The 27,373-nt window shown below is 40.1% G+C and overlaps 1 protein-coding gene across 5 annotated transcripts in view; it reads right to left on the bottom strand.

The window, feature by feature from the left end:
* Positions 1 to 27,373, bottom strand: part of ntrk2a (neurotrophic tyrosine kinase, receptor, type 2a) — a 104,377-nt gene that overhangs the window by 48,597 nt on the left and 28,407 nt on the right. For all 5 annotated transcript variants that reach the window (XM_088994170.1, XM_088994171.1, XM_088994172.1 and 2 more), the window contains one exon: positions 3,806 to 3,994. In XM_088994170.1, coding sequence (XP_088850296.1) covers positions 3,806 to 3,994 — 189 coding nt within the window. The remainder of the gene's footprint in view (positions 1 to 3,805; positions 3,995 to 27,373) is intronic.

Here is a 27,373-nt window from a genome sequence, read left to right as displayed (position 1 = left end):
CAAGTAAAAATACCACTGTAGTATTAGCAAATACTTAATGAGTGCGTGATCAACACCTATTCGGTCCGAGTTACGGATTTGTTATCTCAACCAGTTTTAACCGGATTTGTCATCTGCCAAAAGAAGAGTTGTGGTTGTGTTAAGATGTCCATCACATCGCCTCTCTCAAAGGTTAGTCTTTGTACAACGACAGATATCTTCGTGGCAACAGCCTAACTGTCGGATGAGAAATTGTTGTGTGTGTGATGCGTTATGCTGGTCACCTTGAATACAGCACGCAATCTAAAAAAAAAAAGCTCTTCATCCAACTGAGCGACAGCGCCAAAACACACTGCTGTCGTGTGGTTTTCATGAGGCCAACCATTTCTAAATCGTTCCACTGCAATTCAAATTGCAGTTGAATCAATTTCGTTAGAGGTTATTGAGTCAAAATGTGAGTAATATTTGTGTAGGACGTGTTTAACTGCCGGTAGTTGAGTGGTTAGCACAACGGCTTCACAGTGCAGAGGTCGTCGGTTCGCGTCCCGGTCCGGCCTCCCTGTGTGGAGTTTGCATGTTCTCCCCGGACCCGCGTGGGTTTTCTCCGGGTCCTCCGGTTTCCTCCCACACTCCAAAAACATGCATGGCAGGCAGATTGACCACTCCAAATTGTCCCTAGGTGTGAGTGTGAGAGTGAATGTTGTATGTCTTTGTGTGCCCTGTGATTGGCTGGCAACCAATTCAGGGTGTCCCCCGCCTCGTGCCCAAAGACAGCTGAGATAGGCTCCAGCAACCCCCGCGACCCTAATGAGGAATAAGCGGTACGGAAAATGAGATGAGATGAGACGTGTTTAACTGTCATTAAATAATCACAAACTGTCATTAATTCAATGTTTTTTTTCTAAACCACACATCTACGTACATATTCTGGTACTGCTTTTCATTCAGGGAGTTAAACTATCTCTGAACCCTTTTTGTGTTGACATTGATCATTTAGCTTGAAATGTTTTGCCCCTTTGTTAGTCCTTGAAATGCATTACACCCAATTAGTAACTATTAGCAGTAATACTGACAATACTGGATGAAGACATGCAAACGTGAGCCTCTTTGCGACAGAGATCCTGTAAAATCGCCACATCAGAGCAGAACATTCATCTTTGCTTTGACTTTTGCGCGTAAGCACAGCGTAGAAAAATGGTGCCTTTTACAGGCAATGTGAAAGGCGCTTTTGCGTCACACTCTCTTTATTGAACATCTTTGCTGGCCCCGTTGTTTACTCCCTCTTTGCTTTTTAATTAACACCCCCCACCCTCACTCACGCTTCAACTCCAGCAGTCTAATTGTGTCAGTTGTTTTTCTGTTTGCGGCAATGTCGGAGAGCACCTGCTCTGTCATTTCCCATCAAGCACCCTGCACTTTTTCAATTATTTCACCTGCTCCCTTTACGATATATGGCCATATTCGCACACAGATGCATCACCCCCATGCACACACAACTTTCACCTCCCTTCATCAACATCTTATTTCCTGAATTTCCTTCTGCAATCTCCCTTGCAAATCTTTCCACGACCTGACTTGAAATAAAAACCGCACATAAAAGCTATTTCAACAATCTGAATCGGTGGTTTTTGCCTGTGCAACAGAATGTATAGTGGAAGGCTCCAAATGTGCTACAACTTTGGAGTTGAACCATTACTTCCTCAAAAGTCAAGTCAAACCTTGTCATTTAATGGGGAACATGATGGATGATTGATTGATTGATTGATTGATTGATTGATTGATTGATTGATTGATTGATTGATTGATTGATTGATTGATTGATTGATGGATGGATGGATTGATCGATTGATCTCAATTATCTATTTGTATATCTATTTGTTTATTTATTTAGCTGCTGTTCACCCGCAGAAAATTTCAAAAGGCGCTTATCAATGTAATGTATTATTATTATTATTATTATTATTATTATTAGTTCATTTATTTATTTCATTACCTTTTATTTATTTTTTGACTTTTTATTCATGTATTATTTAATGCATGTACAGTTATTTACCTTTATTCATTTATTTATTTACTTAGCCGCTGCTCACCTGCAGAAAAACTTAAACAGAAAATCCTATGACTGTAAAGCATCCTTGAGAGTTTTGAAAGGCGCTGACAAATGAAACTATTTATTTATTTATTTGTTTGTTTATTTATTTATGTATTTATTTTTCCCTTTTTAATTTATTTTTTTCATTCACATATTATACAGTATTTATTTACCTTTTATTTTGTCTACTTTTTATTCATTTATGTCTATGTCTTTATTTATTTATCACAGAAAAACTTATCCTGTGATTGTAAAGTGTCCTTGAGAGTTTAGAAAGGCGCTTATGAATTAAATGTATTATTCTTGTTATTCACTTCAACAATCATGTTCGCGTTGTCACTCAGCCGCATCCAATTGCTTGCACTGAGATGTTGTCACGCCTGCCCCTGCATCGCATCCGCGGGAAAGCAACCGTAAACCTTTATTGTTTCCATACATAGACTCATGCCACATCATCGTTGTCAAGTAAGGTGTTGTTAATGTTAATGAGCCATTTACAGCGTACCAGCATAGCGGATGCTCAAATACATTTCTCGCTTCCCATGTTTAAAGTGCATTATATTGCAGTCTCATCAAGTCTGCTGACAAAATACAAAATATACCCATGTGCACACCAATCAAACCACCAGTAAACGCCCTGTTTATTACTTTTAATGGCTGTATTATACACAAAACATGCACACACAATATTGACCGGCATTGATCTGGCTGCTTTTATTATTCTCTCATGGCATTAACCCTACTGTATTGCTCGCCTGTGTTGCAGGCTTTAAGAGGTCAATCCCCCCATTTGCCATTATTATATAAACCCCCACTGCCCCCAACTCCACGCCGAGCCCACTCCACCTCTCTTAGCTAATTTGCTACACAAGGTCGCAGCCTGAAAGAGCTTTTATGACTTGCCAATAATCATAATGTCACATTGATGGAACGGGTCAATAATGGAGAGTGTGCACGCGTGTGCGGGTGCGTGAAGCGTTTATTCATGCTCATAATCTTTGGCTTGTCTGGCTTTATGATTCAAGTAACCTGTGAGGTTACTATGAGGTTACTTGAAGTACCAGATAAAGTACGTGAGATTTTTATGAGCGGTAACGTTGCCTCGCGCCTGATCACATGTGCTTTCCTTATTTCTAAGCATCCCTGGCTGATACTCCACAAGGTCATTGCCATGACAGCAGGCGCTATTTCACCACGGCAACCGAGACACAACTTTCACAGTTAATTTAAGCGCTGCCTCTCGTGAATAAAAAATCTTTCTCTTCACCAAAGAATTTACACACACGTTAACAATGGTTTTGTCTTTTTTTGATAGAGGTGATGAGGCAAATAGTTATACATGTGTCAAATTGGCCACACAACTAACGAACTAACTAACTAACTAACTATGGAAGGACATAAACACATTAATACACAAATACATAATAAAATTAATACATGAGAATTAAATACAATTAAATGTGATAGCTAGATAGTTCGCTAGCTAGCTTGGTCGCTAGCTAGCTAGTTAGCTTGATGGATAGATAGATAGATAGATAGATAGATAGATAGATAGATAGATAGATAGATAGATAGATAGATAGATAGATAGATAGATAGATAGATAGATAGATAGATAGATAGATAGATAGATAGATAGATAGATAGATAGATAGATAGATAAAAATGCATGGGAGGGTGAGATCAAGCTTTAGACACAATCGGTTTAGGGGTTGGTATCAGGATGCTACTTACAGGTGTCTGTCTTGAGCAAGCTGTTGGAGCTCCTGAAGTATTGTGGGTTCTCGATGACGGGGATTTTTGTCATGCCGATGATTACGGCGTCGGGGCCCATTTCAGAGGAGGATGGTGTGTTACTGCCATTGGAAACGTGGTGTAGGGGCGAGGCGGAGTCGTCCTCGTTGCTGATGACCGAGGACGGTCCTGAAAAACAACGGGGACAAGCAGATGGTATCTTTATGAGAATGGCATGCCGAAACACACACACACACACACAACACATGGCCACCGCAGCTACTCTAATTGTGTCAGGTAGATGGGAGACTTTATTAAGTTGTTAAGTTGTTCATAGCCAAGATGGAGGAGATGAAGACTTAAGGAGAGGCATTTAAGTTATGTTATTGATACAAACACGCTCCTGCTGGGAAGCGAAATGTTTGTCACCTGTTGGGTTGATTCATCCTGTGGTTGCATTGAATGGATGACTGTATTCAGAAGAAATAATTGCTCTTCCTCAGAGCGAGTTTATTTTTAAAATTAGTTTTAATTCGTCTTTTGATTACCAGTAGTCTGTTTTTAGTTATACTGGTCAACTAATAATTGCAATATTTTTTGGGTGAATCAGAAGCAATTTCAATATGATATGTGAAAAACCTGATGTTGTCTGAAAAACATTTTAGAAATCGGTGTCAAAAATTAATTCAGGAATACAAAAAGTCATTTTCTCATTAAATGTTATTTAGTATACTTCCGGGTTGAGTGAACGCAGGCACGTGTGGCTGCCGCTGCTCACATGTAGAAAAACTTATCCTGTGATTGTAATGTGTCCTTGAGAGTTTTGAAAGGTGTTTACAAATGAAATGTATTATTATTATTATTATTATTATTATTATTATTATTATTATTATTATATATTTTAAATATGACAATAAACGAATCACTAAATAAAGAGACAAATAAACAATTAAATAAGCAAACTCAAATAAACACATAAAAAGATAAACAAGTACAAAATACACAAATAAACAAATAAATATAAAAATAAATAAATACATAAAATACATAAATAGACGAATTAACAAAAACATAAACATTTAACTAAATAAATAAATAAATACATACATAAATAAATAGGGCTTAAAAAACTAAGCATAATTGGGATAATTCCAGCTAGTTTTGGTTAATTTTATCAACATAAAGTGTAGTTTGAGGTGGTTTAGATTTTGAGGGAAAAGTCTTTCCATTTATTTATTTATTTATGCTAACAACTCCATCCCCCAATTCTAATCTTAGCTTTTCCATTAGTTTAGTGAAATGATCTTCCTTCACACACACAACGCCCAGCAGGCATTCAAAGCTGAAACGCGGCGTGAATTTGAAGAAAGACTGTGAACATATTCAACAGCGAGCGAGTATTCCTCTGCACCATAGGGGGGGGAGAACGAGTTTGTTTTGGCAACAGCGTGCAGATGTCATGAGCATGAAATTAAGACAGTCAAAACAAAAACAATGTATCTTCGTACGCCGTCTTGAAATTGTTGCATAGTTTGTGTGTGAATAGTGGGAGTCTACAAACGACATAACAAATTTGGCAGCGGGGAGAAAACTCATCTCGGTTTGGGACACGTCACAAACAGAGAAAAAATATTCAAACACAAAAACACACATCCATATTAAAAACATCAGTGTGGCTCAAGGCCAGTGCATTATGAGCGGGGATTGATTTCCCATGAGCATAAAATGACAATGGATGTCTTTCCTCTCATACGGCCGCTTCAAATGAATTTTAACATCCAGCTGCAGCCGAGGGGACGAATAAAGCGTGTGTTTGGGTGTTTGTGGTGTGCGGTTCAAGCTTGACCAGCTGGCGTGGGCTTGCTCATGTCGATGACTCGCGGGGATTGACGACGCTTCGATAGGCGAGCAGAATGAAAATAACCCTGTGGTAGATGTTTTTTATTGAAAAGCTACGTGTTGTTGCAGCGCTGCAAGTCCACTATGGGCGCTTTTCATACATAACAGCGACGCAGGGGAGGGGAAAAAAGCTACAAAATACCAGCTTTTGCCAGCTACTAGCTTGAAGAAGATAAATACCATAGTCTAAGGCCACTGATGAAATTTAAGACCTCTCACTGAATGAATATCACCACAAGGAGTGGGCGACATAGACGTAATCATTCGTAACATGATTATGCACTATATTAAATAACTAAATGGTCTAGCTATAAAATGAGTATGATCATTTTTACAACATTTGCATTGTGATTTTTTTAACTGTAACTTCATGGTCGTACAGATGTGAGCCTCTTTTGGCAGAATGGGCCGTGCTGGGCGTTACGGCTGCTGTTTTTTACACTCCCCAGGGCACCTGACACTTTGATGGCCGAGAAAAAGCGAATAAGGCAGCTAAAAGGAGGTCTAAATTGTGGCGCAAGGTGGTCCAACGTGATTTGGGTACGATTGAATGAGATGCAGGCAGAAGAATTCTAAGATCCATGGATGTGTGTGTTCGGACAGCATTGTATTTCATTCAGATATGATAAAAGTATGCAACGAACCCTGTGAATCATGTTTTTTTTATTATTATCTTTCATATCTTTAAAATAACAAACCTAATGGCAATCTAGTCTGAACACATGCATTTAAAGGAAATGAGAGGAGCAGCTTACACGAGCCAGAAAGAAAGTTGGATGTGTTCATGCCCACAACGGCAGAGAAGCCCGTCTGTAATTATGAACCGCGATGGATATACCAGAAAAATGTAAACTCCAGGGCCCTAAGTCTTAATTCAGAAATAATTATGGACTTTAAGTTTTGGAGAACATGACTTTCGTGACTAAATTGTCAGCTAAATTTTTATGGGGAAAATTGGGAAATTGTGCCTTTTTTACACTCCCCAGGGACACCTTAATACACACTTTGATCAAATTTAAGCCATTTCAACTGTATATGTTAATGATCCATCACAATTTAAAAAATGAATTTAACTCATTCATTGCTATTCACAAATTTATTCGGGAAGTTAAAATATGACATAGAGCGCCATTCCCGAATTTGTTTGGATTCTGTTTTTTCATAATTGGGGGCCAATAAAGTGCTGGCCATGACCTCTGGTAAGGTTTTTCCTTTCCACAATGGGGCAGCAGTTCCCTTTTTCCATGTTAGTGCTTTGTTCCAGCTTCAGCTGTTGTTAAAGCGCAAAATAAACCAATATGTATGTATTGCATTGTATTTTGTTCAGCCGCCCACATTTCAAGCTCATATAACTCCAAACCCATATAATTTAGGAATTAAGAACAAAGTCCAAGTTTTCTAAGGCTGTATTAAATGTTTATGTAGTCCTAAAAGTCAATATTCTGTGGGTCCTGGAATTTGAGTGGCAATGACAAAAACCCTGGAACTGAAGTGGAGACATTTTTGCACATCTGGCAGGGAATGAGTTCAAAAAATGTATTAAAAAAGTTTGGATCATCAATCATAGATATAAATTGTAGATAAACCCCCACGTCCCCAAAACAATTGTTGATGGTTCGGTTAATTCTGATCTCTGTTATGCTAAGATGCGTATTATATTCAAACATAAGAACTAACTAACGAACTAACTATTATTATATTATTTTTATTATTGTGTCTGAGGAACCAATATTTTTTCTTCAGTTTTTCATCGTGAGGTTTGACGTTTAAGGATCCAGGAATACCTTGCAAGTGCCAAAAGATAATAAAGGCCTTAATTTTGGACAACCTAATTTGTCTCAAGGACGAAGAACAAAAGCATTGTTCCTAATTCCTTCAATAAATTGGACTGTTTGTTTATGTCTGCTGACTAATTGCACATTTGTTTAGCATTCTGAGGTTGTATTTGTGTAACAAAAAGAAGGACACGCACACATACACATAGACACACATATGCATGTGCGGGATATTCCCTTTGAGCATGTATGTGTCTGTAGGAGGGGTTGAAGATCATTAACATACAGAGGTCTCAGGGTCAGATCATTATAAATGCGGTTAAGCCCAGGGCCAGGAGGTTCCGTGTGTGTGTGATTGTGTGTGCCTGGAGGCAGAATAAAGAGGCGTCAGGGCCACTGGAGGTGACTTGGTAAAGAAACATGAAAGAGAAGATGAAAGGATGAGGTGAAAGTATAAGTGGGGTTAGGTTAATAGACAAGGAAGCCATGTTGAAATTGGTTTGTCGGGTGGCGAATCATCCACTTAACTGTCAATAAATCATCTGCTGTCATGACTGAACACTGGATGGCCATTACGTGTGAGAGTCGGACACATATCTTTTTGTCTTACATACTACCTAAATGCAGCTCATGGGGTTAAAAGATGCAATAAACATGCTCCTGGAATCAATTATTCTCAACCTTCAAATGTTGAGCAAGTCAGAGTGGATGAGAGTATGAATCAGCATTCCCTCAGCTGAGGTGGGAGTAAATCACGTCCTGCACAAGTGCATGTCCAAGTAAGACTCAAAGTAAGTCCCAATTTACTTTGTCAAAAGTCAAGCGAGTCAATACGGGTCCCTGTGTAAGTTCAAGAAACTTGAGTCACATCATCGTGTGGGTAAAGCAAGTCACGAGCCAAGCCACTCAATCTTGAGTTGTGGGGAACGAACTGAATGTGGACCGAACTGAAACGTTAGAACTGAATATTTTGGACAGTTTTCAAAAACGCCTCCAATCCAAATATACTTTTAGTATTTAGACATTTCGTGTCCTGTCCGCCATGTTTGCATTTCAGACACTGCATGCAACACTGACTGTGATCCAAAAAGTCTGTGTTTTGTATCCAAATGAGATTTCCGTGCATTTGAAGCCAAGCACAAAGCGAGCGCAATGTTTTGAAACATCAAAAGAATTGGCAGGAGATGTTTATTTGTTCTAGTATTTAAGATATGGTTTCGGTTATTTTAGGGTAGTGCCGATAAAAACTAGATAGTCATCAGTGTTGTCCTGCATCCAATGTCCATGGTCCAAGCAACTTAGTTACTTTGGAAAATGCTGCTGTTTTGGTTAACTCATTCACTGCGAGACAATGTGCAAAACGTGTGCACTCCAGTGCCAGGGTTTTTGTACTTTTCACTCAAATTGCAGGACTCGCAGAGTTTTAAGACTACATAAACATTCATGCAGCAAAAGAAAACGTAGACTCTCTTCTTACATCAGAGAAAAAGAGGGTCTGGAGTTATCTGACCTTGAAATGGGGCTGGGTGTACAAAATACAATATAATACATACATATGTATTTATATAGCACTATAACGATAGCTGAAGCTGGAACAAAACGCTAACATGGACAAAAATGCTCGTAGAAGGGAAAAAACATTACCAGAGGTCTGACCAGCGCTTTATTGGTAGCCTCCGCAAGAAAACCCAAATAAATTTGGGAATGGCAGCGACTGAGTTAAGAATTGGATTGATTGGATTGGCCTTTATTAGGCCTGCAGTGGAGAAATACACATTTCACAGCAGCAAAGTTATGCACGGAAGAGGAAAGGAAAGGAAGAAGTAGAAAAACAAAATACAGGAGCTGCTGTGAAGGCAGCCACTCTCGCAACGCCATCTTGAAGTCAAAACAACAAAATAACAAAATAACATGACAACACAAAGACACCGTCATTCAATCTGAAGCACTTACTGCACCCGCTTTGTTGTATGAAGCAGTTGTCGATGAAAGAGGAGAGGATCAAAGTGTCTTTTCCACCAGTGGATCGGAGACATCATGGTGACATGTGAACGTCTGCTACAAGCTAAATGTTGATGCTAAAATGGAGTCTAAATTGGTTTACTTCACATTTATTGATTGTTCGTGTGAACGATAGCATCTATAAAGGGAATATATAAAGCTCCCGTATTTTGTTTTTCTACTTCTTTCTTTCCTTTCCTCTTCCTTTCATAACTTTTCTGCTGTGAAATGTAAATTTTCCACTGCAAGACGAAGGAAGGTATATCCAATCCAATCCAATCCAATCCAATCCAATCCAATAAATACCATTCAATAAGAAGTCCCCAATCACCAGTCCGCAAACCGATGGTGAGCCTCGTCCAATTTTGGAAACACACAGAATCCACCAATAAATGAAAGAAAAATCAGTGAGCAAACATACAGCTTAATGAGCAGCTGACAGGTAGCCATGACTTCCAAAAGATGGAGCTGTTTTGACAAGGAAATTTCCTCCCCATGGCGGTATCTCAAGAGCGATGTGGAGGAGGAAAACGTTGTGCGTGGTATGTTGTCAAAAACAAGGCCAAACAAGAAACCTGTTGAATCATTTAAACAATCAAGCAAAGTGATCAAGTGGAAAGCATGAAAATGCCAACAGAGTTTGCGCAGCCTGCCCGTGTAAACATGAACAGTTTCGTAGGAACTAGCCAGCAGCCACCAAAAGAAAGCAGCAATCAATTGTGTCATCTTTTGATCAGTCACATTAGCATGGAACAATGATCCTAATGCCTTTTTTAGGCTATAACTTGGCTTATTTATTCTTCCCGATCGTTGCAGAACCCTCATCTATGGTCACGAGCTATGGGTCGTGGCCGATAGAACGAGATTGCGGATACAAGTGGACGAAAAGAGCTTTCTCCGTGGGGTCACCGGGATCTCCCTTAGAGATAAGGTGAGAAGTTCGGTCATCTGGGAGGGGCTCGGAGTCCAGTCGCTTCTCCACATAGATAGGAGCCAGATGAGGTGGCTGGGGCATCTGATTAGGGTGCCTCCCTGGGAGGTGTTCCGGGCATGAAGACCCCGGGGACAACCCATGACATGCTAGAGAGACTATGGCATCCAGCTGGCTCGGGAATGTCTTGGTAAGAAGTGGCTGGGGAGAGGGAACTTGAGGCTTTCCTGCTGAAGCTGCTCCGCCCGTGACCAGACCTCGGATAAGCGGCAGATAATGGATGGATGGATGGAGCTGTTTACCAGAAGTGTCGTGGACAGCTATTGAAGATATGACACCTGGTGGAGTTGACACCACACGTTCTTTTAATTTGGGATGCCAATTCTTCCAAACCAAAAGAATAATTCTCCATGATCTTTACATTTCGCCACATGTATTATTTGCTCGTACTGTATGAGACGAAATGTTCTTATTCATGCTTTTAAAGCCATAGTTTTTTTTTGTGTGTGTTTTTTTTAATCAATTATTAATTGTTTTCCATGAATCCTTGTCAGGTTAAGGGTTTTAATTTCCGCAAGTGAAGATCCGTTTTACTCGGTAGAGGACGACGGCAGTCGTCTGACAAAGCAGCTGCGTTGTGTGTCAGACGAGGTCGAACAATGGCGGAGCTTTAATCACAGTACATCTTGTTCATAGTCGCACTGTCAAATTAGCGCGATGCCATCCTCGATTGCCTGTTTCATCAGATGTTTGTTCTCAACAATGTTATTAACTGCTTAGTTAAAAAAAGCAGATGGCTTTTCAAAAATACTGTAGTAGAAATGTGTTGGGAGATGATAAAAAAAAGTGATGGAAAAGACATTTGAAAGTGATAAATAGCAAGCTTAAAGGACAACTGACATCACTTTTTTTGTTTCCTAACTGAAAGAAGAAAAACAGGAAAACCTTTTATAGCACCTAAAATACCCAAAACACACAGGCTGATATTTTTAGTCAAATACAAAACACCAATAAAAATGACTTAAAGTGTCCAAAATCTGCAAAAAAATTGAGCTGCGAATTGGGCATTTTCAGAAAGTCTGGCCCCAAGTTCGTGACGTCACCCCAAGATGTCTTACCTTGCTCGAGAATCAAAACAATGGCTTCAGATTCGGAGAATATGCTTTCTTGTTACACATCCAGTTATGAATATGATTCAAATAGTTCTAAAGAGGAAAGTATACATGTTTGCAATCGATTAAAGAAGGTCTTCAGGGTCATTTTGAGTGATCAAGACTGAGGTGTAGTGTCACAGAAAATGCAGAAGATGGCGGCACAGCTCCATTGGAAATAGTCTTATTCTTCACCTTGGAATTTTTGTCAAACAATATCAAAGAGTTATCTTGGTGTAACAGCCAACGATTCACCATTGCATTATTTATGTGTTTTCCTTCTAATTTTGCCATCAACACGGATCAACACGAAGTTTTCAGACCAAACAAAGTACCGCAAAATGCATTGAGGTGATGAAAGGTATGTATCTTTCTCGGTGAGGGGCGTTCCTTCAGTGACGTAGGGTGAGGACTCGTAACCAACTCAAAAACAAGACTTCCGAAATGTTCAGCGCAAGTCTTAAAACCTAAAATATAGCTATATGCGGTGGAATCTTATTAAAATACGCTCAGTAGAAGTCATTTGAAGCCATTTTACAAATTATGGACACAACTTGTCCGGAGACGTCGGTTGTCCTTTAAAATATACATGTATACACTGTTTTTTTCCACATTTGTGAACACCCACTTCTCAATTTATTGAGAAGGGAATGAAATTTATATTCACTTGAGTATTACCAGCCAGATACCGTAGGCCACAGGTGTAAAAGTCAAGGCCCGGGGGCCAAATCTGGCCCACCACATCATTTTATTTGGAGGCCGTAAGCAAATCAAGTGCCATGAAAGTCTGAACCAAAATTTCAAATTGTCGTAAACCACAATAACAGTCATTATTTTTTACTTCAGATTTGAAATCTAGTTATTCATTTATTCTGTGTTCTGTATGTAATATGGATTGGATTAGCCTTTGTTAGTCTCGCAGTGAAGACATTTACATTTCCGAGTCGGAAAATTCTGGAAGGAAGAGTAAAGGATAGGAAAAAGTAGAAAAACAAAGCCACTCTCACGGCGCCATCTTGAAGTCAAACATAAAAAATAAAAAAAAGGAAAAAATGTGACACAACACAAAAGACGCAAACGGTCATTCAATCTTAAGCACTTTCTGCACCCTCTTTGTTGCATGAAGCAGTTCTAGATCATAGAGGAGAGAATCAAAGTGTCCTTTTCACCAGTGGATCAGGGACGTCATGGTGAAATGTGCACGTCTGCTACAAGCTAAATGTTGAAATCAAGCACGAAGCTGTAGCATCTACTGACAAAGAGAAATTGTCTCACATATCCTGTCCCACGTAAATCCGCTTCAATTCCAAGCCGGGGTAGTTCCACATATGCGTTGGCGCTGTGGAGGAGACACTTTCGGATGGTTTCCCCAAATTCATAATAGCCCTCAAGAGGAAACCATAACTACAATGTGGCCTGCGGCAAAAAAATGACAGACATCCTTGCCAGAGGCGGAAATATTCAGGTTCTAGAAAGTGTAGGCTATCAATTTAAAGCAAATACTAGTATCTTTTTTAGAGGCAAAAAAACACTTTTTTAAGGGGCTCTGATTAGACCGTGCAGTGTGACTATGAACCATCTACAATGTTCACTGGGCTATGCATGTTAACAGGTTAATTTCTTCTCTTTTTAAGTCTTTCATTTGGAGATGTGATTGCGGTGAGGGCCTCGAGGGACATTGGATAAGAAGTTTTATGACCCATGCAGGAGCCCAATAGAAATGATGACTGTGAGTGACATTTTTATTGATCTATCTCAGGCTTGCCGGGTGCCCTGCACAAAAAGTGTGGCCATTTGCCTGCGCGTGTTGCCCAAGGTGATTGGATATTGAGAGGCTATAGTGGCATTTCAGAACACCGGGGCCTGACAGTTCGACTCTCAGTGGACATATATGCATGTCTCATGTCCGGGGAGGAACAAGGGCAGTTATTCGTGAATAATGGTAAAATGTAAAGATTGAAGTTGACGTCAAAGAGTTTTTCAATGCAGAGAAGGGATTTGGGGCGACGCTACATTTGTTACCTCGAAGGCAATGATGGTGGAATAGATTTATAGGGGGCACGAGTAGCTAACAAAACCGAGTAAATTTTTCGTTAGCACTGTTCCTTGTCAAAAATCACAAAGAGATGGACTCATGTGCCGTATATAACTCAAAGTATGATGTTGGAATAGATTGATAGTTAGTGTGAGAGGCTTACAAAAACCTAGTACATTTCCAGTCAGCATTGCTCGTTGTGAAAAAGTACAAACAGATGGGCTCTAGCGCTACATACAACTCCAAGTATGATGCTGGATTAGATTTATCGTGAGTGTGAGAAGTTAAAAAAACATAAGTACATTTTGGGGTACCATTGCTCATTGTTAAAAAGGACAGACAGATTTACGCTAGTGCGCAATACACCTCAAAAGTATCATGGGGGAATACATTTGCAGTTAGCATGAGAAGCTAACAAAACCGAGTAGATTTGCAGTCGGTGAAAAAGGACAAATAGATGGACTCAAATGCGTACACAAAGTACTACAAATGTTTGTCAATAGTACAAAGTCCTTTGAAACAAGTTGCCAATTGCCAGAACTCAGAAAAGACACGAAAATAAATGTAAATGGCCACCGTGATGAATTAACAATTGTGTGTGTTTTGACAGTCAACAATACGGTAATGACCATAGCTATGTTTAATGTTTTCAAAATCACACCGTCGTGCTATTTGCAGCATTTTCATTCAATTTCTCCGTTGTGCTATTTTCAGGTGGACAACAGAATGAATACAAGTAGAGATGACCAGGCTCGTACTCAAAACTCCCAAAATGCACACCGTACCACCTCTCAAGCATTCTGTACTCCTTGGACTAGAAACCAATTACATAGAAACCACTTCCGCGACTGCTGAGGGGGCACCAAGAGGAAACCCACACAACCACTGCATCAATTATTACAACACCCAAAAGACACATTTGCTTTTCCGCAAGCAACTGCAATAACACCGCACACTGAAATAATGCACCAGTCAGCATTGACCTCTGCTTTTGACACTTTACACCTTTGATTTAAAAAATAAAACAAAACACCAATGCAAGCAAGAATTCCTTCATTGATTCACGACAGCATAATGATTCCGAGATGGTACTGGATGCACGCTAACACGCTAACTTTTTACACTACAGCATATCAACAGACTCGTAAGCCTGAGGCAAATTGTGCACCCGTCGCAAATGGCAAGGTGGCAGGTGAAATTGGTTAACGTGCAAAGCTTTCACTGAACATTGTTGCTGTAGCGTTTTTTGTGTGAATTTTGTGGACGTAAAGAAAGGCACCGTTGGGCAAAAAGTGTTCAAATGTTCAAACTGCAACAATGAATATAAAACACCCACACACACTCACACACACACACGCACAATACCAATAAACAATTGTCTTTATTGAAAGAAAAGCCTGAAAAGGAAGCAATATGTTTCAAATAAGCAGATATAAGCCCCTGGAAGGTAGCTTTAAAACACACAATCTGTAGTTTATGAAGATGCTCAAGAGCCCCAAAAGTCATTGAAATTCCTATTCATAGATGTTTGCTTGCTTTTCCGGGAGTAGCCCATTATTTTTATACTACTGCCGATAGAGACATAAAATGAGACATAAACAAATTCAACAAAGAGGACAAATAAAAACAGAAACCAAAACAGTAAAAACTTTTGAATCTCATATTTGCAAATGTTTTAATTTTTTTGGAAAATCTGACAGTATACAAGTCATGATAATCAAAACTGATAAATTCACAATTACCGTATTTTTCGGACTATAAGGCGCACCCCCAATGAATGGTGTTTTAAAACTTTTTCAATAGATAAGGCGCACCGGACTATAAGGCAATGAATGAAATATTGTTTTCCAAATATAATATATATAAATGTATAAATGTTTTTCCAAATATAAGGCCCACCACATTTATACGGCGCTACAGTTGAGGCTGAGGTTACGGACAACTTCTTCTAGAGGGGGAAATGGAGTAGGTGGCTGCTGACAGTCATTGCGAGACCTGTTGTGGCTCAATATTGACATATACGGCGCAAGGTCATCTCTTGAAAAAAAAATCAATGCTTTTGGGTGCGCCTTATACACCAGAAAATACGGTGTGTGCAAATGAATGAATTATAAAACAAAAGCATTAAAGTACACAAATATTAGAAACTACAGGACAAACAATTTAACTATCATGGTCTGCAAATAAGAAGGGGCTCAGAGCTGACCCCTGGTGGAACTCCACTTTGAATTCGTCCGTCACACCAACAGCACACCACATCACATCATATTATTATTATTATATTATTATGTCATATTATTTGTTATTTTGTTGTTGTTTTTTTACTTCACGATGGTGCCGCGAGAGTGGCTGCCTTTCCAGCAGCTTCTGTATTTTGTTTTTCTACTTTTTTCTTTCCGTTACTCTTCCTTTCATAAATTTGCTGCTGTGAAATGTAAATGTCTCCACTGTGAGACGACTAAAGGTACAGCCAATCCAATCCATTTCAAGCTCAGATAACCCCAGACCGATATAATTGAGGAATTGACTCTTTTTTTCTGATGAAAGAATTGAGTCTATAATGTTTCTAACGCTGTATTGAATGTTTAAGTAGTCCTAAAACTCAATATTCTGTGGATCCTGGAATTGGAGTGAAAATGACAAAAACCCTTGCACTGCAGTGGACACATTTTCACACGTCTGGCAGTGAATGAGTTAAAGGGCGCTACTTTTTGATAGATTTTCAAAAAAAATAAATTCAAGTTGCTGATGACTGCAGACTGATCATATCTCCCTGTGTAAAAAAAATAAAAAATAAAAACAAACAAAAAAGACTGATGTCTCATACACACCCACATACAGTACATAATGACACCATTTGTCATTTGAAGTATAATCCAATCAATTTAAATCACCTTTTTACTGCTCAAATAATAGGTATGATGAGTATAGGATATGATTAGGTTTTTGGGCCTAATTAGCACGTTAGCAGATGGATTATGTGTCGCTTGGCTTCCCGGGCGTTGAGGATAAACAATATCTTAACACAGCAACCCAAGGAATCAAATATTCCCCCCGCACCTGCCTCTGTTTCAGTTTCAGTCACTCGCCAAAACGAAAAGTACGGAAACATGACTTGACAGTGAATGAAGTTAGTCAATATTCCACCGTCGGAAATACTACCTCACATTTGATAGATGTTGAATGGCACAGAAGATAATACAAATTATTAGTTACCTCCATAAATCTCACGAAAGTATATGAATCACATTTCCTTGTGTTCAGTGGCACCAGGAAAGAAAATCCAGAATGGGGGCAGGTCAGAAGAGCGTGTGTGGGTGGGTGGGAGATATAGGTCAACGGCCATCTCCACCCATCTGGTGTAAATAATTCAGTCAATGAGTGAAACCTTTCGGTTTTCAAGGTTCGTTGTGATTGATTACTGGACTATGTTGTGATTGATTACTGGACTATGTAATACTGTACATATTTGTCTGTCCGTCTGTATGTGTGTGTGTGTGTGTGTGTGTGTCTGTGTGTGTGCGCGTGTGTGTTCGTGTGTGTATGTATGTATGTATGTATGTATGTATGTATGTAAGTACGTATGTACGTACATATGTATGTACGTACGTACGTACGCAGTAACCACTTGTTTGCCCTCTTTCCAATGCCCAAACAAAAATTGTTTCAGTCTTTCTTTTCGCGTCGTGTGTATCGGCGTCCATTAGTGTGAGATCGCCTCCACTGGGATGTTCACACATCCTGAAGGGAAACAACAACAAAATGAACATAACAGAAAGATGAACAGAAACAGAAATACATTTAACGATGGTCATAGTCAAAATCATAATAAAATGGTGGTGAGGTCAGTGCGGCTGAGACGTGCTTGGGTGTATTAGTATTTGTTATTGACATCACACTCTACGGAGCTTAGGTCAATATTTAATCTAATTAAGGGGTCTTCGGTTTAGTTTCCTTCGCACGATGACAATGTCCACCGAATTTGTATACAAATTAGAAATGAAGCGTTTTGAGTCAATCACTGATCTACGCTTAACCCTTTCATGCAGCCTGTCAGCCGATAACAGCATAAGCTGTCCACTGTAGTAACCGCTATCTCTGAAAGGGTTAAGTAATCGTTAAGATCTAATTACAGTAAAAATTAGTTTGACAAACATTTAAAAATAAAGCATGAGTAGAAAACGATCCAATGGTAAAAAACGGTCAAACAGGCGGTGCCTGCGTTCTTGGTCACATGACCAGGTATTCTTTTATTGCTGTGCAACCCGCCACGGATTGGCATTTTGGCTCGTCAAAAGGCCATTATTACAGAAAAAAGATTTTTCAGTCACCAAATCTGACATAAATATTTGCCTGAAAAAACTATTTAAGGCCAATTTAATTTAAAAAAATATGTATTCTGTAAAACTGCACAAAAAAATGTCAGGAATTGTCGTGATGCGATACAGCAAGCAGGTGGAAAGTTGATAAAAGTTCACTCAGCCAGATGCCGGAAGGGTATTGTGAGTTTTCTTTATTTGAAGTTGATATCAGTTTTCGGCAGACCCCAGGTAACACTGCTCTCCAGGTTGTCCTTTGTCCCTCTTCTTCCTCCTCGAAGTGACTCGCTCAGTCTGGCTTTAAAGGTGCTTCCCCTGAGCTTCTGTCTGAGCGTCTGACCATGCCGCACGACAATTGGTGGCAGTGGCGGGATCGTTTCACCCTGCATGAAGAAGGTGGGATCGTTACGCCTTGCTGAAGTGGAAAAGATAAGAGGAAGCCGAGAGGAAGAAGGTGGGACGAGTAAGAAGTTGTGTAGCACGGGCCAACCAAACTGGACTGAAGAGTTCTGAAGGGGATCAAGGAAACCAGAAGCTTGAGTTGCCCCAAGAAGATGCCGTTCTTTTCCATGAGGCGTCTGACAGTTGCCAAGCCAAGGATAGAACTGAGCAGAGTGAGATGGAACCAGTGGTGAAGCCTAAGACTCAGACAAGAGGTGATGTTGATTGAATAGATCTAGAGATCAGATGCACCCAACAAGTAAGAATGGACATTTGACAGTCGATCTAGTCAACATTATCCTCCTCTGGGACCGCAGCCCCAGGGCGCTGACTCTCGAACATCCAGGCCAACGAACCTTCCTCCCGCACAAGAAACTCCCAAGTTGGGTTACCTAACATGCCCAACCTCCACAGTTTCATCATCTAAGACAAGCTGCAATTCCCATGGTTTCTGAACCCAGAATTCCAGAAAGAAACGGAAGATGCAGAACATCAGGAGCTGGAAGAGGATCTCCAGCGAGAATAACGGCAAGAATTTATCAGGGAGAGATTGGCACCCTGGACAGAAGGTGTTAATATTGTTGCATATGGGATCAAGTAAGCTACTGGCAAAGTGGCAGGGCCCATACGCTGTGAGAATAGGACCTGTCACATATGACATTCTCTGCCCTGACAACAAATGTTATTGCTGATTATTTGACAAGAATGTCTGAACTCTGAGGAGAGGGGGCGAATGATGTCATGATGCTAAAAGAAATGTTAAATAATTTTGTGTTTCATGGATTTTGGATGGGAGTGTCATGAGCCAGTTGACAGCTGGGCGGGGCCTCCGCTCCCGCCGTTCGCCAGCTGCTGTCAATTTCCTCCTCATTGACTGTGGACATTTAAACCCGACGCTGGCACTCACCCAGCGTCGGAAGATACTTCGCCTCGTGCCATGCCAGTACTTGGAACTTTTAGCCAGTACATAATTTGCTTCGCCCGAGGAATGATCTTAGCCACGAACGCGTTTGTTTGTTGCACCGCGTCGTAGGTTGTTTTGCACCCCCCGTGTGCCATTTTATGTTTCTTAGTGTGGTTGGGTGGATTGCCGCCACTCACCCACTAGCATTGTCAGTTTGTCATTTTTTTTGGTTTTGTCTCACGAACTTTTTACCGGGTCCGCGTCTTTTCGGACCCGCGCTTTATGTTAATAAATCCATTGCCGGTACCTACGCCTCTGTCCTGCTTAGCGATCCACCGCCAATCCCACACGTTCCTGCTCGCCAGCTGCCACTGTCGCCGCCGGAACGTGACAGGGAGAAAGGTGCGCATTTCTCCCCATCCAAAACAGTTGAGTTGGGCGACCACTAATTGACTCTGAGAAGGTGATTGCAACCACCTGGGTATGGCCAATTGCCGCTGGGACCTGATTGGGCAGAAGCTCAGGTGAAGCACCTTTAAAGCCAGACTGAGCGAGTCACTTCGAGGAGGAAGAAGAGGGACAAAGGACAACCTGGAGAGCAGTGTTACCTGGGGTCTGCCGAAAACTGATATCAACTTCAAATAAAGAAAACTCACAATACCCTTCCGGCATCTGGCTGAGTGAACTTTTATCAACTTTCCATCTGCTTGCTGTCTCGCCGCACGACACACTGCAATTGCCAATTTTTTTTCGGGGATTGAAAAGCATGACCTGGAGCACCATTACCAAATTTGTTCGGTTTTATTTTTTCTTGGGGGGGGGGGGGGGCGATAAAGCACTGGTCAGACCTATGGCAATGTTTTTCCCTTCCACGAGGGGGCATCATTCATCTTTTGAACTTTGGAATTAACTCTTTTTTTCTGATGAAAGAAGAGAGTCTCAGGTTTCTTACGCTGCGTTGAATGTTTATGTAGTCCTAAAATTAAATATTCTGCGGGTCCTGCAATTTGAGTGTAATTGACAACAACAACAAAAAACCCTGGCACTGGAGTGGACACATTTCCCATATCGTCAGGCAGCGAATGAGTTCAGCATATTTTACACTGTTGTACAATTATTCGTCATTTGTCAAATCAAAATGTTGCATATGGAAAACCGAAATCCGAAGACGCCCTTCTGTGGTGGGAGCTGCTGAAGCCTGGTTAGGTTTAGCGTCAGGGTTAGCATTGGGTTTAAGTTTAGTGTTAGTGTTAAAGTTAAGGTTAGGATTTTCTGAACAACCAATGTAAACTTGCTTCATCCCCGTTTATGACGGCACTATGAAAAATGATAAACACAGTCTGGGTTTCTCACAACAAGGAAAATATAAATGAGCTCTTCCGCGACGGTTGCTGAGGAGGTACTGTGCATAGATAGCAAGCAGCAAGTGTCACCTCCAGTGAGTGAAGTATGTCAAGTATATTATGCATCAATTATTCAGCAAAGGTCAAAGTCGCTCTGAGCGTGTTTAACAAATTCCTAGCAGAGCGGTGTGCAAGTCAATAGCGTGTTTGTTTAGTGTATACAGTATATAAGAAAAAAAAAGCACAACGATTTACTCACAGCCGGGTGTGGTGACCTTTTTACATGGTCACTACGACAAAGCCCATCAACGTCACTCTTGTCAAGACACACAACACAAGTCCACTTTACTGTCTTCCTCCTTCCATCTGTGATACCTGTTTTCATTGTTTCATTTCCTGCCGATTGGCAGTCCGGTACCAAGCGCCCGGTTTCGAGGATTAGCGGCGGCTTAGCAAGGTTCCGGCAGAGTTGGCACCAAATCGGAGAAGCGAGACCTCTCAAATGCAATTCATCATCCCAGGAAAAAAAAATATGTGAAACTCAAACAGAAAAATACCCACTACCTAACTTTGCTTAACTTGATTTAAAGAGCACTTTAAAAAACAACCACAGCTGCAGACAAAGTACTGGAAATAAAGTTAAAATCTGATATATATGGGGAAAAAAACAGTTAAGAGGATGGTCACTGCCTTTGAATGACCAGCAACAAAAACCCTGATCCCCTTTGAGCCCTTGGTCCCGCCTCTCATAAATGGTGATACTGCCCGAATACGGCTGGGAAAGGCTTCAGCACTCACACAAACCTTGTGAAGACAAGTAAACAAGAAAAAGGATGGATGAATGGATATTTTAACAACGGGAACGTGCAAATTACATTTCCAGTCAGCAGCTGCAAAACTATGCTGGACCTTTATACGCAAAATAAACAAATAAATAAATAAAACCCCAATTTCACTGCAGTGTCTGCTCAATATGCAATTAAGGAGCATGTGCTTTGGCAAATGAAGTGGAGGAGAGGTAAAGTAATGACTGACACGTCTGTCAGGAGGAAAACGCAAGGAAGAAAACAACTCCAGGCGGTTGACACTTGGTGATAAAGGACATGACGAGATGAGCCAAAAAAAACAACAACTTGCTGCCCGCAACTCCATGACGCCAGCTTTGTCATTTCTGCTCTGTAAACCCAGATGATGTCATTGAGGGGAGCACATCAGTTTACAAGTTAACAAGGCATACTTATTTAGTTATTTATTTACTCACTTATTCAAGTGTTTGCATAATGCATATTTGTTTATTTACCTATTTACTTTTTTGTTTGCATAATGCATATTTATTCGTGTATTTATTTATTTACTTGCTTATTTAGTCTCATATTTAATTGTTTGCATAATGGGTATTAATTTATTTATTTATTTAGAGATTTACTTGTTTGCATATGTATTTTTTTAACTTTATGTTACTTACAGGTTGAGTGAACGCTGGCGCGTGTGGCTGCCGCTGCTCACCCGTAGAAAAACTAACTCGTAAAGTGTCCTTGAGAGTTTTGAAAGGCGTTTAGAAATGAAATGTATTATTATTATTATTATTATTATTATTATTATTATTATAGAAAAAAATAAGGAACATGCTGCCAATGATGCTTGATGACGGGGAATTCAGAAATTTCAGACTAGACTTGGAGAAGTTGAAAATCTGGGCTATGAGTCTCAAAAACCATTCTTACCAACTCACAAGACCCAGGATGAAGACCTCCACAAGTGACACATACTATTCATTCACTGCCATTCCCAAATATTTTCGAGAATTGAAAATATGAAGTGGAGCGCCATTCCCAAATTTGTTCGGGTTTTGGTTTTTCTTTCCGGGGTTCCGATAAAGCGCTGGTAAGACCTCTGGCAATGTTTGTAAACAACAAAGAGGCAATCTTTAAGGTGTACTCTCCTTTAACTCATTCACTGTCGGAGATGTGCATAAAAAATGTCAACTCCAGTGACAGGGTTTTTGTCATTGTCCCTCGAATTCCAGGACGCACGGAATATTAAGTTTTATGACTACCCAAACGTTCAATGCAGTGTATGAAACCTGGAAATTTGGAGTTATATGAGCTTGAAGTGATGGCAGCTGTCCAAAATACAATGCAATACATACATATTGGTTTATATAGCGCTTTAATAACAGCTAAAGCTGGAACAAAGCGCTAACAAGGAAAAAAGGGAAATGCTGCCTCCTTGTGGAAAGTAAAAATAATTTCCAGAGGCCATGGCCAGCGCTTTATCGGCACCCAAACAAGAAAAAAACAAAACCCAAACAAATTCGGTAATGGCGCAATCGGTCACATTTTCAATTCCCGAATGCATTCGTGAATGGCAGTGAAAGAGTTAAGGATAAAAGTGCCAGAATGTCAAGTCTCACCTTACATCAGGGATAAGATAGGAATCTCTTGGGAATTAGCGTGTATGAGTAGCAAAGCCAGAATTCTGGTATACCCATGTAAAAAAATGTCTTTTTATATTCCAGAGAAGTGATTTCTTCATAGTGGGACACAAGAGATGATCGATTGGGGTTGAGAACAGGTGAGCATCTGCTTGTTGTTTGCCTTGGAGTGAGCAAAGCTTGTAAATATTCCCAAGTAATATAGAACAGATTTGCCTTCTAATGCGGTGTCCTTCCCACATTCACAGTAGGAAGAAACAATTTGTTTTGTCTATGCAGATGCTTGCTTTGCAGTCATAAATGGAAGGAGTGAAGAATATTTTTCCCCGGCAATGACTCACTGGAAAACTAAAAGCCAGCCGCAAACACAGCTGAGAAGATTCTGGGTAATGAACACAGGGGCTTCGATGTCCTTTGTTGACACCCGGGTCCTCCCCAAGTGAGGGAGGATTCATGCCTTTTTTGTCTGTGAGTCTGAAGGCAGTAATTGACTCTGCTTGTGATAATGATTTCCTTTTTGACAATGGCGGCGGGTTGCCACGGGAACTGCATGGAAGGAGGTCATAGAAGGTGACCAAGTCAGCGCCACATAAAGTCTACAAGCTTCTTTTTTTTCAACATTCCGGTTATGTTGAGAGACAATTCACCCCAAGTTTTAAATACTTAGAAAAAGATTTATTAATCAGGACCAGTCCATCTCCAAGGTACTATTGGTAGATTGCTTGACAGGGTGATGTGACATTGTCATGAACTGACGCTATACAAATAAAGTTGAGTTGTTTTGGAAAATAAAATAGACGTCAGCCCTATCAGCAAATCCGTTCCCTTGATTGATGCACCGGACAACCAATCAGATGACATCTCATTATTAGATACACGTCAAACAACGTCACTGAGCGTTGCAAAGTTAACAAGCTCGCCGTTAGTTTCATCCTAATTATTCGCTCGTTTTTTTTTACCTCTTAAATGTAAGATAGGGTATAAAAATGAGTAGGGGAGCTGGACCAAGTAAGAAGAAAAAAAGTATTACTTTCATATGGAATGGGAGAAGAACTTTTTTTTCACAACGACATTTTCAAAGTGCGTTTGTCTCATCTGCCAGTCAGAGTGAACTCAGGAAATCAGAATCAGAATCAGAATCATCTTTATTGCCAAGTATGTAGAACACACAAGGAATTTGTTTCCGGTAGAACACGCTGCACTAGTATCGTTGTCAAAAAAAAAAAAAAAAAAAACTGCTAAGTGGCACTATACAGTTCCATTTTGGCTACTGTTGAAATGGCGAAACATGTACATTATTGTAATTTATATTTTGTTTTATTTATATGTATTATTATTTATATGTATTATTTATTTATAATTTATATTATATGTAATTATGTTGTGATACGCAACATATACATCTACATAAAATGCAAGAATCCCAATATATTTCTCAATAAATATAATGGGTGGATCATTATGACTTGGTCATAAAAAAGTGATATCATCCCTGCTCTAATACATTGTTTTTTATTATAATGTATTAATAATAAATGTAATAATAACATTAATAATGAAATAATTAATTATATATCAATATATTATTATTATTATTATTATTATTATTATTATTATGGTTATGATTGTTATTATTCCGGTTATGTTTATTGTGAAGATTATTATTATTATTGTGATTATGATTATTATTGTGATGATGATGCTGATGATGATGCAAACAAGCCCATCTACCAAGCGATCCTGTAATGTTTGATGCGTTCAATCCGCAAGACAAGGCAAATATTGCAGCAGGAAAACTCGTGGCTCTTTGACTATAGAGACGTTTCTTTTTAGTCACACTTAGCCAAGAACCTGTCTGTCCAAGAAACCCTACCATATGCTTTTCTTGTCATTCTAATGACACCATCTGCCCGTTTCATTAGCTGCATTTTCTTTGCCCACCAGCATCCTTCTAGGTATCTGATGATGTCAGAGCAAGGCAAAACAAATACTGAGCTGTCAACGTTTGGCACCAAAACACAAACAAAGCTACAAGAGGTAAATCCAAGTGACAGGTCTCGGAAGTCTTTCAGGACATGCACCTTGGGCGAACATGCAGAAACCAAAAAAACTAACTAAATAATGCGTTGTTTGCCCTCAATCACTGCTGTTCTAGTTCATGAAAAGTCTCCACGCTACGCAACGCTAGCCTGTCAGACACACACACACACACACACATACACAGCAGAGATGCTTACCTTAGCATTAGCCAATGATGAGGAGGCGTGGCTAAGATGAGAGACACATCCTGACGGGCAAGCAAATAATCGATCGATCAATAAACCTCTATCTGGTAAAGTGCTGTCTACAATAACTCAGTGCGACTGCGGCCGCCACAAGCACACGAGCACATGCACGCACACACTCCTTGCCACCGGCCTCCAAATCTACAGCACAAAAACAAACAGACACTAAATGTTATTGGCACTCATCTTTGCCAGCACTTTTCCACATTCAGGGAAGCAGCATGGTGCCATATGTGTGTGCATGTGTATGTGTGTGTGTGTGTGTGTGCATCTTAGCCACCCGGCATCTTGATCAATGGCTAAAGCCTCATTATCAATGCATCTTGTTGAGGACACCTGCCGGTTTAAAAAAAAATGTTGTTGACGCAGCCGGAAGCTGTCTGGCAGCGCCAGCATTTACGCAGGCAGTACTTTGAACGCCTCCTCATTATACTTTAAGGCGGGTTAGGGGTGGCGGGGGGTGATGCCATGCTGGATAAGCATGATGAGTGCCTCCTGGCCAAAATAGTGCAGTTGACATACTCATGTCATGAATTTTAATGAAGAGGGGTGGATTTGATTGCCATTTTGAAGACTTTGCCTTATTTAAATAGTCACCGAATATTGCCGGCGTGAAGCCAATGTCCCTCGGGAAGACAAAATTTGGCTTGCAGTAGTTATCCATCATGAGTAGAACCTCAAAAAGCATGTCTATTCAATTTATCCTTAGCATCTCAACTGACTTTGGGCAAGAGGTGAGGGCCACCCTAGATTGGTCGGGGAAAAAATTGCAAGGCATATATAAACTGAAAATCAACTGTTAAAATTCACACTTGCGTATATCGTATATCAAGTGGTTCAAACTCAGTTTTTGCCACGGCACTATTGTAGTTACAGTTTTGTTTCGGGGGTCGTTGTGAATTTGGGGAAGCCATTAGAATGTTTAATCCCTAACATATCAAATATAGAGAGCACAACAAAAACTAGTTTTTATATTTGAAGTAAAAAATAGTGACCGTTATTGTGGTTTACACTGGAAAATTTGAAACGTTGGTTTGGACTTAAACAAGCATAATGTCATTTCACAAGTTTGATTTGCTTTCGTGGGCCGAATAAAATGACGTGGCGGACCAGATTTGGCCCCCGGGGCTTGACACCACTGTCATAAATGACAGTTTGTGTTTCCCACAGAGGTCCGTTATGAGCACAACCACACAAATGCATGTTTACCCCAAATCATTACCGTATTTTCCGGTGTATAAGGCGCACCCAAAAGCCTTCATTTTCTTCAAAAGATGACCCTGCGCTTTATACGCAGGTGCGCCTTATATGTGAAGAAATATTGAGCCAAAACAGGTCTCTCTCAGCAGCCACTGACTCCATTTGCCCCTGTAGAAAAAGTTGTGCGCCTTATAATGTGGTGTGCCTTATATTTGAAAAACTTTCACATATTTATATATTGTTTTTGGCTAACTTTTTTCATTCGTTGAAGGTGTGCCTTATAGTCCGGTGCGCCTTATACTGTATATGGAAAACATTTAACAATACACCATGCAATGGGGGTGGCCTTATACTCAGGAGCGCCTTATACACTGGAAAATACGGTACACTTACACAAAAATTCATATAAAAGTAGATTTGTAGAATCACAATCCAGAAAAAGATTGTTTGTTCAACTAGTATTACATTCATTTTCAAAGCTTGATTGGTAGAAAAAACGCTTGCAATGTCTTAGGGCACAGGTGTCAAAGATAAGGCCCGCGGGCCAAATCCGGCCCGCCACATCATTTTTTTCGGCCCGCGAAAGCAAATCAAACTTGTTAAATTCCATGATGATTGCTAAAATCTGAGCCAAATTTTCATATTTTTAGATGTCAACCACAATAAAAGTCATTATTCTTGACTTCAGATTTGAAAACGAGTTATTCATTAATTTGCTGTGTGCTCTATATGTAATATTTGAAGAGATTTAAACATTCTAATGGGTTCCCCAAATTCATAACGGCCCTCGAGAGGAAACCATAACTACAATGTGGCCCGCGGCAAAAAATGACTTTGACACCCCTGTCTT

Source organism: Hippocampus bargibanti, linkage group LG04, assembly GCF_051943395.1.
Source record: "Hippocampus bargibanti isolate YZ-2025 linkage group LG04, ASM5194339v1, whole genome shotgun sequence".
In the NCBI taxonomy this organism is placed as follows: Eukaryota; Metazoa; Chordata; class Actinopteri; order Syngnathiformes; family Syngnathidae; genus Hippocampus; species Hippocampus bargibanti.
This window is presented reverse-complemented; position numbering and strand designations above follow the sequence as displayed.